Genomic DNA, 13,803 nt, shown 5'->3' on the forward strand with positions numbered 1-13,803 from the left:
TTTTATATTTTCCAAATGAAAAAAAAAAATGAACATTAGCACTTAGAATAAAACACCCAATAAATATTTACAGTATAAGTCAGAAACATGTTTTGTTCTCAACACAGATTTTAGTAAAGGAGATAACATGCACAAAAAAGAATACAATGAAAGGTAGAAATAATATATGTCTTAAGTAAAAAATGGAAGAATCTCAGGGAGAAAAGATTATTTTCACCTGAGAAAATGAAGGAAGAAGTTATGAAAGGGTTGCAGTTACCAGGTCCATAACATTGTATGGGATAATTCTAAAATAGATCATCAGCCTAAATTATTCATTTTAAGTCCCTTTATTTTGGTTATTTAGTTAACTACACTCTAAAAGCTCAAACCAAAATAAAAATTTATTAAGTGCTTACTATGTGATAGACATGTTCCAGCACTTTACATTTTATCATTTCAAGCACTCTATGAGATAGATACTATTGCTATGATTCTGTTTTTACAGATCGGTGAACTAAGGCACCAAGGGGTTAAATAACTCGCTCAAGATCATGTAGCTAATAAGTGGTGGAACTCCAATTTGATTCCAGGCTGGCTGGATCCCGAGCCAGTGTGACTGCATACTGTACCATACTTCTTTAAATAAATTTGTTTTTTTAAATAAAAATTATAATTGAATGATGTCTTATAGTGATAATTACATTCAGTTTCACTTCGAGTAGTACTTCTGAACTAGAAGCTTGACTGACTTTTTTATATAATAAAACATAATGAGAAAAATATCGAATTGCTATAAAATGATTCCATTTAAATAGGTTTAAAGCAAAATTTACCTTGATTCTACTGGGAAAGGCTCATAAAGAAATTTTTTGTAGAAGTCTTTCTTTATGTCATGGACCAGAATTACAGCTTTGCCTTGGTCATCAAACTGAGGCCTCCCAGCACGCCCCATCATCTGGAGCACGTCTGTAAAAAGAGAGGATGAGGGAGATTTTGCAAAGTGGCACATAGCACAAGGTGTATTTACTGATTCTGGCACACTTCTCTAACACACAATAACAAAGATAATATTTAAGAGCATGTAATGTATCTCTGGTATCTACTTTTGAGTTCCTTAGATCAATATTATTTCCTCAGAAAATTTATATTTAAATAAGCATTTCACTATGATGGAAAAGTGGGTTCCCAAAAGGGCCTCTCTTACTGTTTATAAAAGTAAGATAGGAGAAGTTTTCTTTAGTTATATGCTTAAAATGCTGCTAAAGATACATTAATATTTCAATAAAAAAGAAAATAAAGTCAGACTTACATAGAAAAACCTCTTTGAAAGAGCCATTTGATTATTTTTCCCCATGAATAATGGGCCTGTTTAAACCTTACCCCCATCTTATAAAACTTCTTTCTTTTATACTACATGAATCTATGAGATAAAGGTACAGTTTTTACATATGTTCATTGAGGGAAATAAATGAATACATATCTCTCTTTGGAACCCACTGAAAATGCTTCTATCAAGGTTTTAAATATATCTTAATGGGCTGTTGATACACAAACTGTAGCAACACTTTGGTTCTAGAAGTTTCATGTAAGTATCATTTCTAGTGAAATATATTTAAAATTAAACATAGGTAATGTTTAATCATAATTTATTAAATCACCAATATCTATCAATCAGTACTTTTATCTATTTATGAATCTGAAACCATCAGTTATGTTCTTGATATTCATTAACAAATTGGGTACATAAAAGTTAATAAAACAGCTCAATACTTTGTACAGGATTTGCATTAACAAAAAATTGACAACTTGTTCTTCATACATTTAAATGTGACCAATTCTCTAATATTTAATTCATGGAAATTCGGCTTGCCAAGGCTAAAATGACAAGATTAATATAACTCTGGAAATTTTTAAAATTTACCTGTAATGGGAAAATCCACATAACGTCTTGTTTTTCCGTCATAATATTCTGTTCCCTTAATAATTACTAAATGAGCTGGAAAGTTTACACCCCAGGCTAATGTGCTTGTAGCAATAAGAACCTAAAAGATAAAAGATACTATCTTATATGTGACTAAAATATAACTTTGACGTTATCTTTAATTACCTTTTAACAGAAAAAAATACCTGAACTTTACAGTTCACAAACAGTTCCTCTACTGTTTTTCGATCCCTCTCATGTAGTCCAGCATGATGCATTCCTATTCCGAAAGCAAGTGTCAGCTTCAGGTTGGAATCTCTTAGTGTTCCAATGATGCTCTCCATCTGAAAAAAAAAAAACACTCTACAATTACAAGATGTAGGTGCATTAGCTTTAATATTTTCATAGCAAGAGCACATTTGATTGATTTCTTTTGCTTTTGCTTTTTATGATACTATAAAAATATTAGCCCATTTACAGTTGGGATTGAAGTATAATTAATTGAGAAGAATATCTGCTTGGTAAGAATGCATATTATAAATGAACTAAAGCTTAAATATTATTCATATTACTTCTACACATCAAGGAAAAAAATTTGTGTTATAATGGACTACCCCTTAATGAATAAAAACTATTAAAATGGCTGTAATGCTGGTTTGAAATCTCATTTCTTTTTCTTCTTCTACTATCAGCACCTGTAACATTACAAGTATACTTGCAGTCCATTTACTCTTCAGGTTGTGCATAAACCTATAAGTACTGCATCAAATCCCCAGCTAGTGAATCTTAAGCTGGGTGTTGTAATTTAGTAAAAATGCATAAGGTCAAACACAGCCATATAATGAAACATTCCAACTGCTTTCTTCTTTATTACTTTCATTTTGAATAGACATAGAACATTTCAAGTCTTCTTATGTGGGAGCAAATTGTCTCACACTAATAACTCATAAAACAGGAAAATGAAGTTTGGCTTTATAAGTAATTATTAATGTATAAAAAGCATCACACAGATTAGGCAATACTTTAATGACATACAAATCAGAATGTTATTTACTAATTTTCACTGAACTGAACGTAAGGTATAGGTCAGTTCATTTTGTTTCATGTTTACTACTGTTCACATGATATTACTGAATGATTTATAAGCTATTAAGCAGGAATACAGAAATGTATTAACATAAATCTACCTTTCCTTTAAAATTAGCACAGAATAAATAAGCTGACTACAAATGCATGCTATAGAGAAAGGTGCTTGTCTTGGCTCATAAATTATGTCAGTCATTATCAAGTGACAGCCTGCTACCTATTTCTTGTTCCACAGTTCACAGCAAAAAAAAATCTTAAAATTATACTATCAAAAATTAATGCACTGATGTTCTTGCTCTGATGGTTAGTTTCAGGGAGTTTTTTTTTTTTTTCTTTCTTTCTTCTTTCCATTTTTATAACATAAATCACAGTGTATTTTCATAATTTGTATAATTTGTGGTATCCTGTGGCAATGTTAGGAGTCCTAGTAGGGTGGTGGTTAAGAGCTCGGCTGCTAACCAAAACATTGGCCATTTGAACCCACCAGCCACTCTGTGGAAGAAAGATAGGGCAATCTGCTTCGGTAAAGATTTACTGCCTCGGACACCCTGTGGGGCAATTCTACTCTATCCTATAAAGTCACTATGAGTCAGGATGGACTGGATGACACACAACAACAACATGGCAGTGTTGGTCATACCCAAAAAGTAACATACCATTTACCAAAGGAGAGCTAAAAAATTCTTTGGTAGGAGTCTGCTGAGGCATTAATATTCCACCATTTAGCATCAGGAAATGCTATTTCTCACTGACCACCTCCCCCACTCCAATTTCACATAATCAAAGCATGAAAGAAAACTATTTGCCTATCTGAACTGGCAAAGACCCAAAATCCTTATGAGAGCATTCACACTCATGCACACGCGAGTGCACACACACACAACTTTATTTATTACATAGTTTCTGTAGATGAATTCTGAATTATTTGAACATTATAAAAAAGCAAAATTTATAGCTGATGGACAGCCTATTTAAATTTGAAAATAAAAATTTTTGATTAAAATATATTCATCTTTATTACTGTCATTAAAATAAAAATGAATTTTATCTTGACCAAAATACAAGCAATCTTAGGATAACGAAGGCTTAAAACATGATAGTAAGTTTTATTTGTTGAATGCTCACTATGTCAGGTGTATTTAGCACTTTATAAAGATGATCACAATTAATCTTTTATATAAAGTAATATAGTTTTAATATAACACCCAATTCGCTTACACAGCACGATAGTTTTCAAATTAGAAACTTCAGTGACCTTGAATACTACACAGCAGCTTTTTTCAACCCTAGTTTCTTTTTAGTTCTGTGAAAGAATTAAACCCTACAAAAAATATTTGAGTCACCATTTTCTCAATTCTCCCGAGGATAGCTAGTACCAGTCTATACGCACGGGAGACGAGTTCATTCATTACACGCAGTGGATGCCTTAGGACATGCGTTAAGGCTTAATCTTGTTAAGAGAGGCTGTTACAGAGTTTTAAAAAGAATAACCATAATAGTTATTACACTGATAGAGGCAGTTTTAATTCCACAGTTCTTTTCTGTTCAACTAACATTTGTTATAATTTATATGTAATCTTTCCAATAAATAGCCTTTGATAATATATCTGATACCTGATAGGTAAATATAAAAATTATTCAATATTGTAACGGATCTATGTACCTCTAAGTAGTGTGGGTTTTTTTTTTTTTTTTGAGTGGTGGTGGAGAAGGCACATATGTAAATGGTTGAACCATTTACTTTAACTTAATAGAATTTTTTTTTTATATTTTAAATTTATTATACTCAGAAAGCTTTTATAGAAAGATAGGATTCCATTTAAGTAGATACATTACTCTGTGCCTGAAATACATTCCAGTCAGAATATAATTCAGTGAGTCGATGACAATGCTGGCTCCAAAAGAAAGGAGGAGGCCAGATTGGACAAGAATGAGCTAACAGATTGTGCAGCCCAATTCTGTCCCTTTGAGTGTGATATATTGTTTCAAGATGCTAAAAACCCATCCTTTTTCAAAGCATATCTGTTGTGCTGGTTTTCCCATTTTCACAGAATCCTCATTATCAGAACTCTGTACTCTTTTCAAAGCACGTCAGACTCAGACCATATGCCACTGAATAATACTTATCAATTGTTTAAAATGCTCAATAAAAGAAAGATGCACCATGCAAAGGAATTATGAAAGTTATGAAGACTCTTCTATTTTACAAAAATAGTTAAATATATCACATCTGGTACAGATGTTAGATAAAGTTAAAACAGTTCTTTATAATTACTAAATGTTAATTTCTTATAATACACTTCTGTGTGATAAACCCCATAGAGTGAAGGTTGAAAAATTAACATTGAAATAAAAGAAGTTTCACACTTTCCCAAAACTCCTCATAACGTCTCCTCCTTTGCTGTTCCCTCTGAAGCCCAAAAACCACCTGGAAAATGATTTACCACACTGTTAATATATAAATATACTTATGTAATTAAATACACAATTTTAAGTAAAGTATATAAATAAAATCTAAAAAATAGCATGTAAATCTTTGCTATGTCTGCTTAATAAATACAAAACTATTCTGAATGTTTGCTTTTTATCTTGATGCCAGCCGCTTCCCGGAAACCCTGTACGGCAGGGCAGTTCTACCCTGCCCTATAGGGTCGCTATGAGTCAGAATTGACTGGACAGCAACAGGTGTAGTTGGTTTTGAATCTTGAAAGCAATATCAAAGCTGGCTTGTAGGGTGACATATTAAAGATTTTCCTTATACACATTTCTAATTTAATTCACCATGCTGTTGGTGGGAAATCCCAGTGTACGTGCTTCATATATAGCTTTGAATATACATTTTATGCTTATTTTTGTTTTTGGAGAGTTGAGATTGCAGCACATGCTACATAGAGAGCATTTCCATATATTAAAAGGCTTTTAAAATACAGATAAAGCTGATCAAATGGACATTATAGAATTAACTTTCTAATGTAGCATACTTTTAAATGAACAAACACTGCATTAATACGAATTAAGTTTGTGAAGGATCACAAGCTAAAGTTTATAAAAAGAAGATCAAATTTTACCACACAGCTTTCAGCAAAAACAACCTATCTGTGTAGGAAGTATTACTCAACGGTGCTATAATATAATCTCTAACATAATAGTAATAACTATTAACATTTATCGAACATTTAACTGTTCCAGTACCTTACATGTATTAACACATGTAATCCTCAAAAAAATCCTGTGAGAATGTGATTATTATTATTCTCTTATAGATGAGGAGTCCCTGGGTGGTGCAAACTATTAAAGTTCTTAGCTGTTAGCTGCAGGTGGGAGGTTTAAGTTCATCCAGAGGTGCCTCAGAAGAAAGGTCTGGTGATTTACTTCCAAAAAGAATTAGCCATTGAAAGCCCTATGAAGCACAGTTTTACTCTGACACACAAAATCGACTCCATGGCAACCAGTTTGGTTTTTATAGATGAAGTGATGGGGCTAAAGGTTAAACAACCCACCAATGTCACATAGCTTGTAATGGGCTGTCAACACTGAGCCCAAGAAGCGTGGTTCTAGTCCATACTCTCAACCACAATCATACCCTCTCATCACCACATGGATGAGAAGGATACTTTAAGAACTATTTAACATAATGATATTACTCATTTGGCTTATGATTGGGTCCCACTATTTTAGACTGTACACAGAAAACAGGTATGATTTGTGATAATGAGTAATGTATTAGGCTCACAGCTGGAGAACTCTATGCAGATGTTTTACAAATCCATATATTCTTTGAGTATTTCCACTCCTATGCCTAGAAATGAAGATATCTAAAATTATCTTTTTTTCCTAAACTGTAATATTCTTCATCTTACTCGTGATTAACAATGGCACAGCTTTTGTTTGGTTGCTTGTGTTTGATATTTTAGCTACTAAGTTTTCTCTATCTTTTCTGCACCTCTGTCCCTGTCAAATCCACCTTCCCCACCCCTTTGACGTTTCCATTTCTTCCAGTCAGTATGTCTTCCATTTACTGTGCGGGAGAGTAAAAAAAAAACATAGGCTCTGAGTCAGCCATCCTGGTTTTGAGTGTTGAAGCTGCCACTTATTAGTTTTGTGCTATTGGGCAAATCGCTTAGTAATTCTTTTAATTTCAACTTATGCATCCATAAAATTGGTATAACAAGAACTTCCCTCATAGAAGTCATGATTAATATAAATCCTTCGTGAACTAAAAAGTACTCCATAAATATATCAATTATTACCAAGAGCTTCGCTTCTTTCTACAATAGGATAGGCATGATACCAACTAAGGCAAGATAAAATAGAATAGTCTCACTATCGAGTAGTTCAAGAATATTATTTGGCTGTTCCCAATTACTCAAACATTCCATGAACTTCAGCTGAGTTCAAATGTCCAATGATCAGCAAATTTCTAGATAATGTCTATTTTGACACTTAATCTCCTCAGCCTAATAGTTTCTTTTTTTTTAATTAACTTTTATTGAGCTTCAAATGAACGTTTACAAATCAAGTCAGACTGTCACATATAAGTTTATATACACCTTACTCCGTACTCCCACTTGCTCTCCCCCTAATGAGTCAGCCCTTCCAGTCTCTCCTTTCGTGATAATTTTGCCAGCTTCCAACTCTCTCTATCCTCCCATCCCCACTCCAGACAGGAGATGCCAACACAGTCTCAAGTGTCCACCTGATATAATTAGCTCACTCTTCATCAGCATGTCTCTCCTACCTACTGTCCAGTCCCTTTCATGTCTGCTGAGCTGTCTTCGGGAATGGTTCCTGTCCTGGGGCAAGAGAAGGTTTGGGGACCATGACCGCCGGGATTCCTCTAGTCTCAGTCAGACCATTAAGTATGGTCTTTTTGTGAGAATTTGGGGTCTGCATCCCACTGATCTCCTGCTCCCTCAGGGGTTCTCTGTTGTGCTCCCTGTCAGGGCAGTCATCGATTGTGGCCGGGCACCAATAGTTTCTTTACTGGTCAGTTGTTAAGAAGTCTGAGGCTGATAAGGCAGAAAGCACTTGGGGTGGGAGTTCTATATCATGAACTCAATTTAGTTTAGTTTGATATTATAAAAAGAAAAACATCAACAAACAGGTCCTTTCAAATTGAAAATGATATGGTTACCTCTGCATTAAACTCAACTTAATTTCTGATTTTCAACAATCTCAAAGTCTGTTTTCAAAGCCTGTTACAAAGTTCTCACCCATAAGAGGCCAATATGTATATGCTGATTGAATAGGCAAACGAATCAAAGAAAAAAATTGTAAAATATCATTAGCAGAAATCCCACCAGATATGACCTTGTGATAATTTTGAGTAAAGCTAGAATATAATTCATCTTTGTAAGTCTATGTGGCTTTACTTATAACAAGATTGGATGAGTTATGTTTACCTTAGGATAATAAACTTTTCAGGTATTTAAGAATATCCTTCAGGTACTTAAGGTTGTGAAAATATTTTTCACAACCTTAAGTACCTGAAGGATATTCTTTAATTTTACACAGTGCTTGAAAATGATTCATGAAAAACTAATGTAGGTGTACAGGTGTAGCACTTTCAATCTTGTTCATGAAAGTGCTACACCTGTACACCTACATTAGTTTTTCATGAATCATTTTCAAGCACTGTGTAAAATTAAAGATTTCTTTAATAATGTTGTTTAATTTAGATGAGCCTTCAAGCCAATTAGTACGAATTTGTAAGGTTTAACTATACTGTTGTTCCAAGGAACTCTTATCATCTTCCATACACCTCTGATTTTCATGTTACCTCCATATTTTTTCCATATGGATTCCTGCCGTATCTTGCTCCAGACAGAAAGCTATTCCCTTTCCTGCTTCACATCCTTTCCCCCATCTACCTTCTGGCAGCATTGCAGATTTTAGAACACAAACATTTTGGATCAAGCTTTTCAGGGCAGAAAGGCTTGCAGAATTCTAATTCATTCCCACTTGTAAAAACAAAATGGTTAGTGCTTTTTGATGTACTCCTTTTTAGCTACCTGGACTTATCTGACAGCATTAGAGGAACAAAGGGGCAGTTCTGGTGCTGACTGGCAAGATTCGCGGAGGAGTTGAGGGGGAGAATAAAGTCTAATCTTCACACAGAGATCATCTTTCCCACCTCAGGTATGACATCTCATTCAAAGTGTGCATGATGAAACGGGGGTCGTATTCTCAGCTTTGACTAGTAATAATTATTCAGAAGAAAGGATCTTCCCTCTGCTTTTTTATCTTTTAGTGTGGGCTGGCAACTATCCAGATCCTAGCACCTTTAACTCTTGCATGTGGGACCAGACTGCAGAATATCTGACAGGAGCTGACAGACCATACTTGCTAGATGCTAAATTATAACATTAGTTAAAGTATAGTGGAAAGCTTCTAGAAGGAGTTATGTATCCTATTTGCTTCCACTCTCCCGCCCCCCACCACATTTACTCTTAAACCCATTCTAAGCTGGCTTCTGTTTACAACATGTCACTAAAACTGCTTGTTAAGTCTGTCTAGGACTTCTATGGGCTAAATCCCCTGGGTGTCTCTCTGTCCTCAGCCCATTTTTAACCTTCCATCAGCATCTGATGTGGTCAAGTACTCCTTCCTTCATGAAACCCTCTATTCTATGAAGTTTTAGGACACCATCTTACCTTATCAGCACCACAATTGTCTGTGCCATTTGCTAGCTCTTCATCTTCCATCTAAGCTCACAATGCAGGAGTTCCTCAAGGCCTGCCTTATTTCTCCAAATTCTCTGCCTGTGGGTCTTACGTGCTCACTTGGGTTTAAAGGCCACCTCTATGCTACTAAGTTCATCTCTCTGACACCCTCCTTGGTTTTTACATGCCTATTTCCACTTGCCTTGAAATCTTCACTTCAAAGTCTTAGACATACAAACTAATGTGTCTAAAATATAACTTTTTTTTTTTTTTAGCTCAAATGTGTCTCCTTCTTCCCTCCATCTTCTACTCTCAGCCTTCCCCATATCAACAAATGGCACCATTATTTACCCAAATATTTCTTTTTTAACTGAAGAGTCATTCTTGACTCTTTCTTGATTCCCATTCCTATCTATCTGAAAGTCCTTTTGATTGTGGTCTAAAACATGTCTCTCCATTTCCACTGCCACCACCTCTAGGTACCCCCTAGGCTACCATCATCAATTCCACTCTTGCCTCCACTTCAATTCATTTTTCACTAAGGAGCAAAAGAGGCCTTTAAATGTAAATTGGGGCATGTAATTTGCCTAACTCAAAATCTTTCGATGCCCTGGAACACTCCCCCCCTTGATGCTAGCTTGACTTGCTTCCTTCAGGTCTCTGTTCAAAGAATATCTCATCAGAGAGGCCTTCTCCATTTATATTAGTACGTAACACTCCACTACCATGCTCGGCACTCCATATTCCCTTTTTGCTTTTTTCCCCATAGCAGTTTATTTGTTTATTGTCTATTACCCTCACTAGAATGTTGATTCCACAAGGGCAGGAACTTTAATTTATTCATTGCTGTGACCTCAGCTTCTAGAAAAGTACCTGACACACAGAAAGAGCTAAAAAAAAAAAAAAAGTCTTGTTTAATGTATGAATAAATGACTGCCATCCCATAGTCTTTAGAATAAAATCCAAACTCCTTAACTATGATTTTAAGGCCTGCGTGAACCGGCTTCTGCCTATCTTCCAATCTTAATTTGTGGTACACTCTTCCTCTTTGTCTTTCCTGGCATAGTAGACCATATGATTGTCCAATTTAAGATGGCCAGTACCAGTCTGCTTCAGCTCACTAATGCCTAGAATAGTGATGTTTACATGTCTCATTTCAGTTTTGACAATTTCCAATTTTCCAAAATTCACACTTTGTACATTCCAGGTTCGGACTATTGATGGATGTCTGTAACTGTTTATTTTCATTTTGAGTCATGCCACATCAGCAAATGAAGGTCCTAAAAACTTGACTCCATCCACATCATTAAATTGATTCCACTTTGAGGAAGCAGCTCTTCCCCAGTTGTCTTCTGAGTATTTTACAACCTGAGGGGTTCATCTTTCAGCACTATATCAGACAACCTTCTGCTGCTTTTCAGAAGGTTTTCATTGGCTAAGTGTTTTCAGAAGTAGATCGCCTGGTCCTTCTTCCTAGTCATAGTAGATAATCATATGGTCTACTATACTGGGAATGACAAAGTGAAGAGGAATGGCATTGCATTCATCATCAAAAAGAACATTTCAAGATCTATCCTGAAGTACAATGGCTGTCATTGATAGGATGATATCCATACGTCTACAATGAAAACCAGTTAATATGACTATTTGAAATTTACGCATCAACCACTAAGGCCCAAGATGAAGAAACTGAAGGTGTTTTACCAACTTCTACAGTCTGAAATTGATCAAATTTGCAATCAGGATGCATTGATAATTACTGGTGACTGGAATGCAAATGTTGGAAAGAAGAAGAAGGATTGGTAGTTGGAAAATATGGCCTTGGTGACAGAAATGATGCCAGAGATTGCAGGAAAGAGTTCTGCAAGACTACAGACTTCTTCATTGCAAATACCTTTTTGCAACAACGTAAACGGCGACTATACACATGGACCTTGTCAGGTAGAATATACAGGAATCAAATCGACTACATCTGTGGAAAGAGATGACAGAAAAGCTCAATATCATCAATCAGAACAAGGCCAGGGCCTGACTGTGGACCAGACTATCATTTGTTCATATGCAAGTTCCAGTTGAAGCTGAAGAAAATAAGTCCATGAGAGCCAAAATACGATCTTGAGTCTATCCCACCTGAATTTAGAGACCATCTCTAGATTTGACTCCTTAAACGCTAATGACCGAAGACCAGATGAGTTGTGGAATGACATCAAGGACATCATACATGAAAAAAGTAAGAGGTCATTATAACAACAGGAAAGAAAGAAAAGACTAAAATAGATGTCAGAGGAGACTCTGAAAGTTGCCCTTGAATGTCAAGTAGCTAAAGCAAACAGAAGAGATGATGAAGTAAAACAGCTGAACAGAAGATTTCAAAGGGTGGCTCAAGAAGACAAAATAAAGCATTATGACGAGATCTGCAGAGACCTGAGGATAGAAAACCAAAAGGGATGAACATGCTCAGCACTTCTTGAGCTGAAAGAACTGAAGAAAACATTCAAACCTTGAATTGCAACATTGAAGGATTCTATGGGCAAAATACTGAACGATGCAGGAAGCATCAAAAGAAGACGGAAAGACTATGCATAGTCACTGTACCAAAAAGAATTGGTCGTCGTTCAACATTTTCAGGAGGTAGCATATGATCAAGAACCAATAGTATTGAAGGAAAAAGTTCAAACTGGTGAAAAACAAGGCTCTAGGATTGAAGGAATACCAATTGAGATGTTTCAACAAACAGATGCAGCATTGGAAGTGTTCACTCGTCTATGCCAGGAAATTTCGAAGGCAGCTTCCTGGCCAACCAAGTGGAAGAGATCCATATTTATGCCTATTCCAAAGAAAGGCATTCAAACAGAATGCAGAAACTATCAAACAATACCATATCACACGCAAGTAAAATTCTGCTGAAGATTATTCAAAAGCAGTTGCAGCAGCAGCACATCAACAGGGAACTGCCAGAAATTCAAGCCGGATTCAGAGGAGGATGTGGAATAAGGGATATCATTGCTGATGTCAGATGGATCCTGGCTGAAATAAAAGAATACTAGAAAGACGTTTACTATGTTTTATTGACCATGAAAAGGCATTCGGCTGTGTGGATCACAATAAATTATGGATAACATTGCAAAGAATGGGAATTCCAGAACACTTAATTGTGCTCATGAGGAATCTGTACATAGATGAAGAGGCAGTAGCTCGGACAGAACAAGGGGATACAGTGTGGTTTAAAGTTAGCAAAGGTGTGCATCAGGGCTGTATCCTTCCACAATACTTATCCAATCTGTATGCTGAGCAAATGATACAAAAAGCTGGACTATATGAAGAAGAATGTGCCGTCAGGATTGGAGGAATACTAACTGATAACCTATGATACACAGATGACACAACCTTGCTTGCTGAAAGTGAAGAACACTTGAAATATTTACTGATGAAGATCAAAGTCTACAGCCTTCAGTGTGGATTACACCTCAACATAAAGAAAAGAAAAATCCTCACAACTGGACCAACAAACAACATCATGACAAATGGAGAAAAGATTGAATTGTCAAGGATTTCATTTTACTTGGATTCACATCAACACCCATGGAAGCAGCAGTAAGAAATCAAAGGACATATTGCATTGGGCAAATCTGCTGCAAAAGACCTCTTGAAAGTGTTAAAAAGCAAAGATGTCACTTTAAGGACTAAGGTGCACCTGACCCAAGCCATGGTGTCTTCAATCGCCTCATATGCATGTGACAGCTGGGTAATGAATGAGGAAGACAGAAGGAGAATTGACGCCTTTGAATTATGGTGTCGATGAAGAATATTGAATATACCACGAATATACCATGGACTGACAAAAGAACAAACAAATCTGTCTCGGAAGAAGTACAGTCAGAATGCTCATTAGAAGTAAGGATGGTGAGGCTTAGTATCATGTACTTTGGACATGTTACCAGGAGGGATCAGTCTCTGGAGAAGGACATGATGCTTGGTAGAGAGTCAGCGAAAAAGAGGACGACCCTCAATGACATGGACTGACAAATAAACAATGGGTTCAAGCATAATAACAATCATGAGGATGGCGCAGGTTCTTTGAACTTGTGTTTTGTTCTGTTGTACACAGGGTCGCTATGAGTTGGAACTGACTCGATGGTACCTAACAACGAA

At 35.8% G+C, this 13,803-nt stretch overlaps 1 protein-coding gene across 6 annotated transcripts in view; it reads right to left on the reverse strand.

Moving 5' to 3' along the window:
- Positions 1–13,803, reverse strand: part of ASCC3 (activating signal cointegrator 1 complex subunit 3) — a 412,820-nt gene that overhangs the window by 105,993 nt on the left and 293,024 nt on the right. For all 6 annotated transcript variants that reach the window (XM_064289237.1, XM_064289246.1, XM_064289242.1 and 3 more), the window contains 3 exons: positions 2,110–2,247; positions 1,904–2,024; positions 816–948 (listed from right to left, as the gene is read on the reverse strand). In XM_064289237.1, the coding sequence (XP_064145307.1) occupies positions 816–948; positions 1,904–2,024; positions 2,110–2,247 (392 nt within the window). The remainder of the gene's footprint in view (positions 1–815; positions 949–1,903; positions 2,025–2,109; positions 2,248–13,803) is intronic.

Source organism: Loxodonta africana, chromosome 1 (assembly GCF_030014295.1).
Source record: "Loxodonta africana isolate mLoxAfr1 chromosome 1, mLoxAfr1.hap2, whole genome shotgun sequence".
Classification (NCBI taxonomy): Eukaryota; Metazoa; Chordata; class Mammalia; order Proboscidea; family Elephantidae; genus Loxodonta; species Loxodonta africana.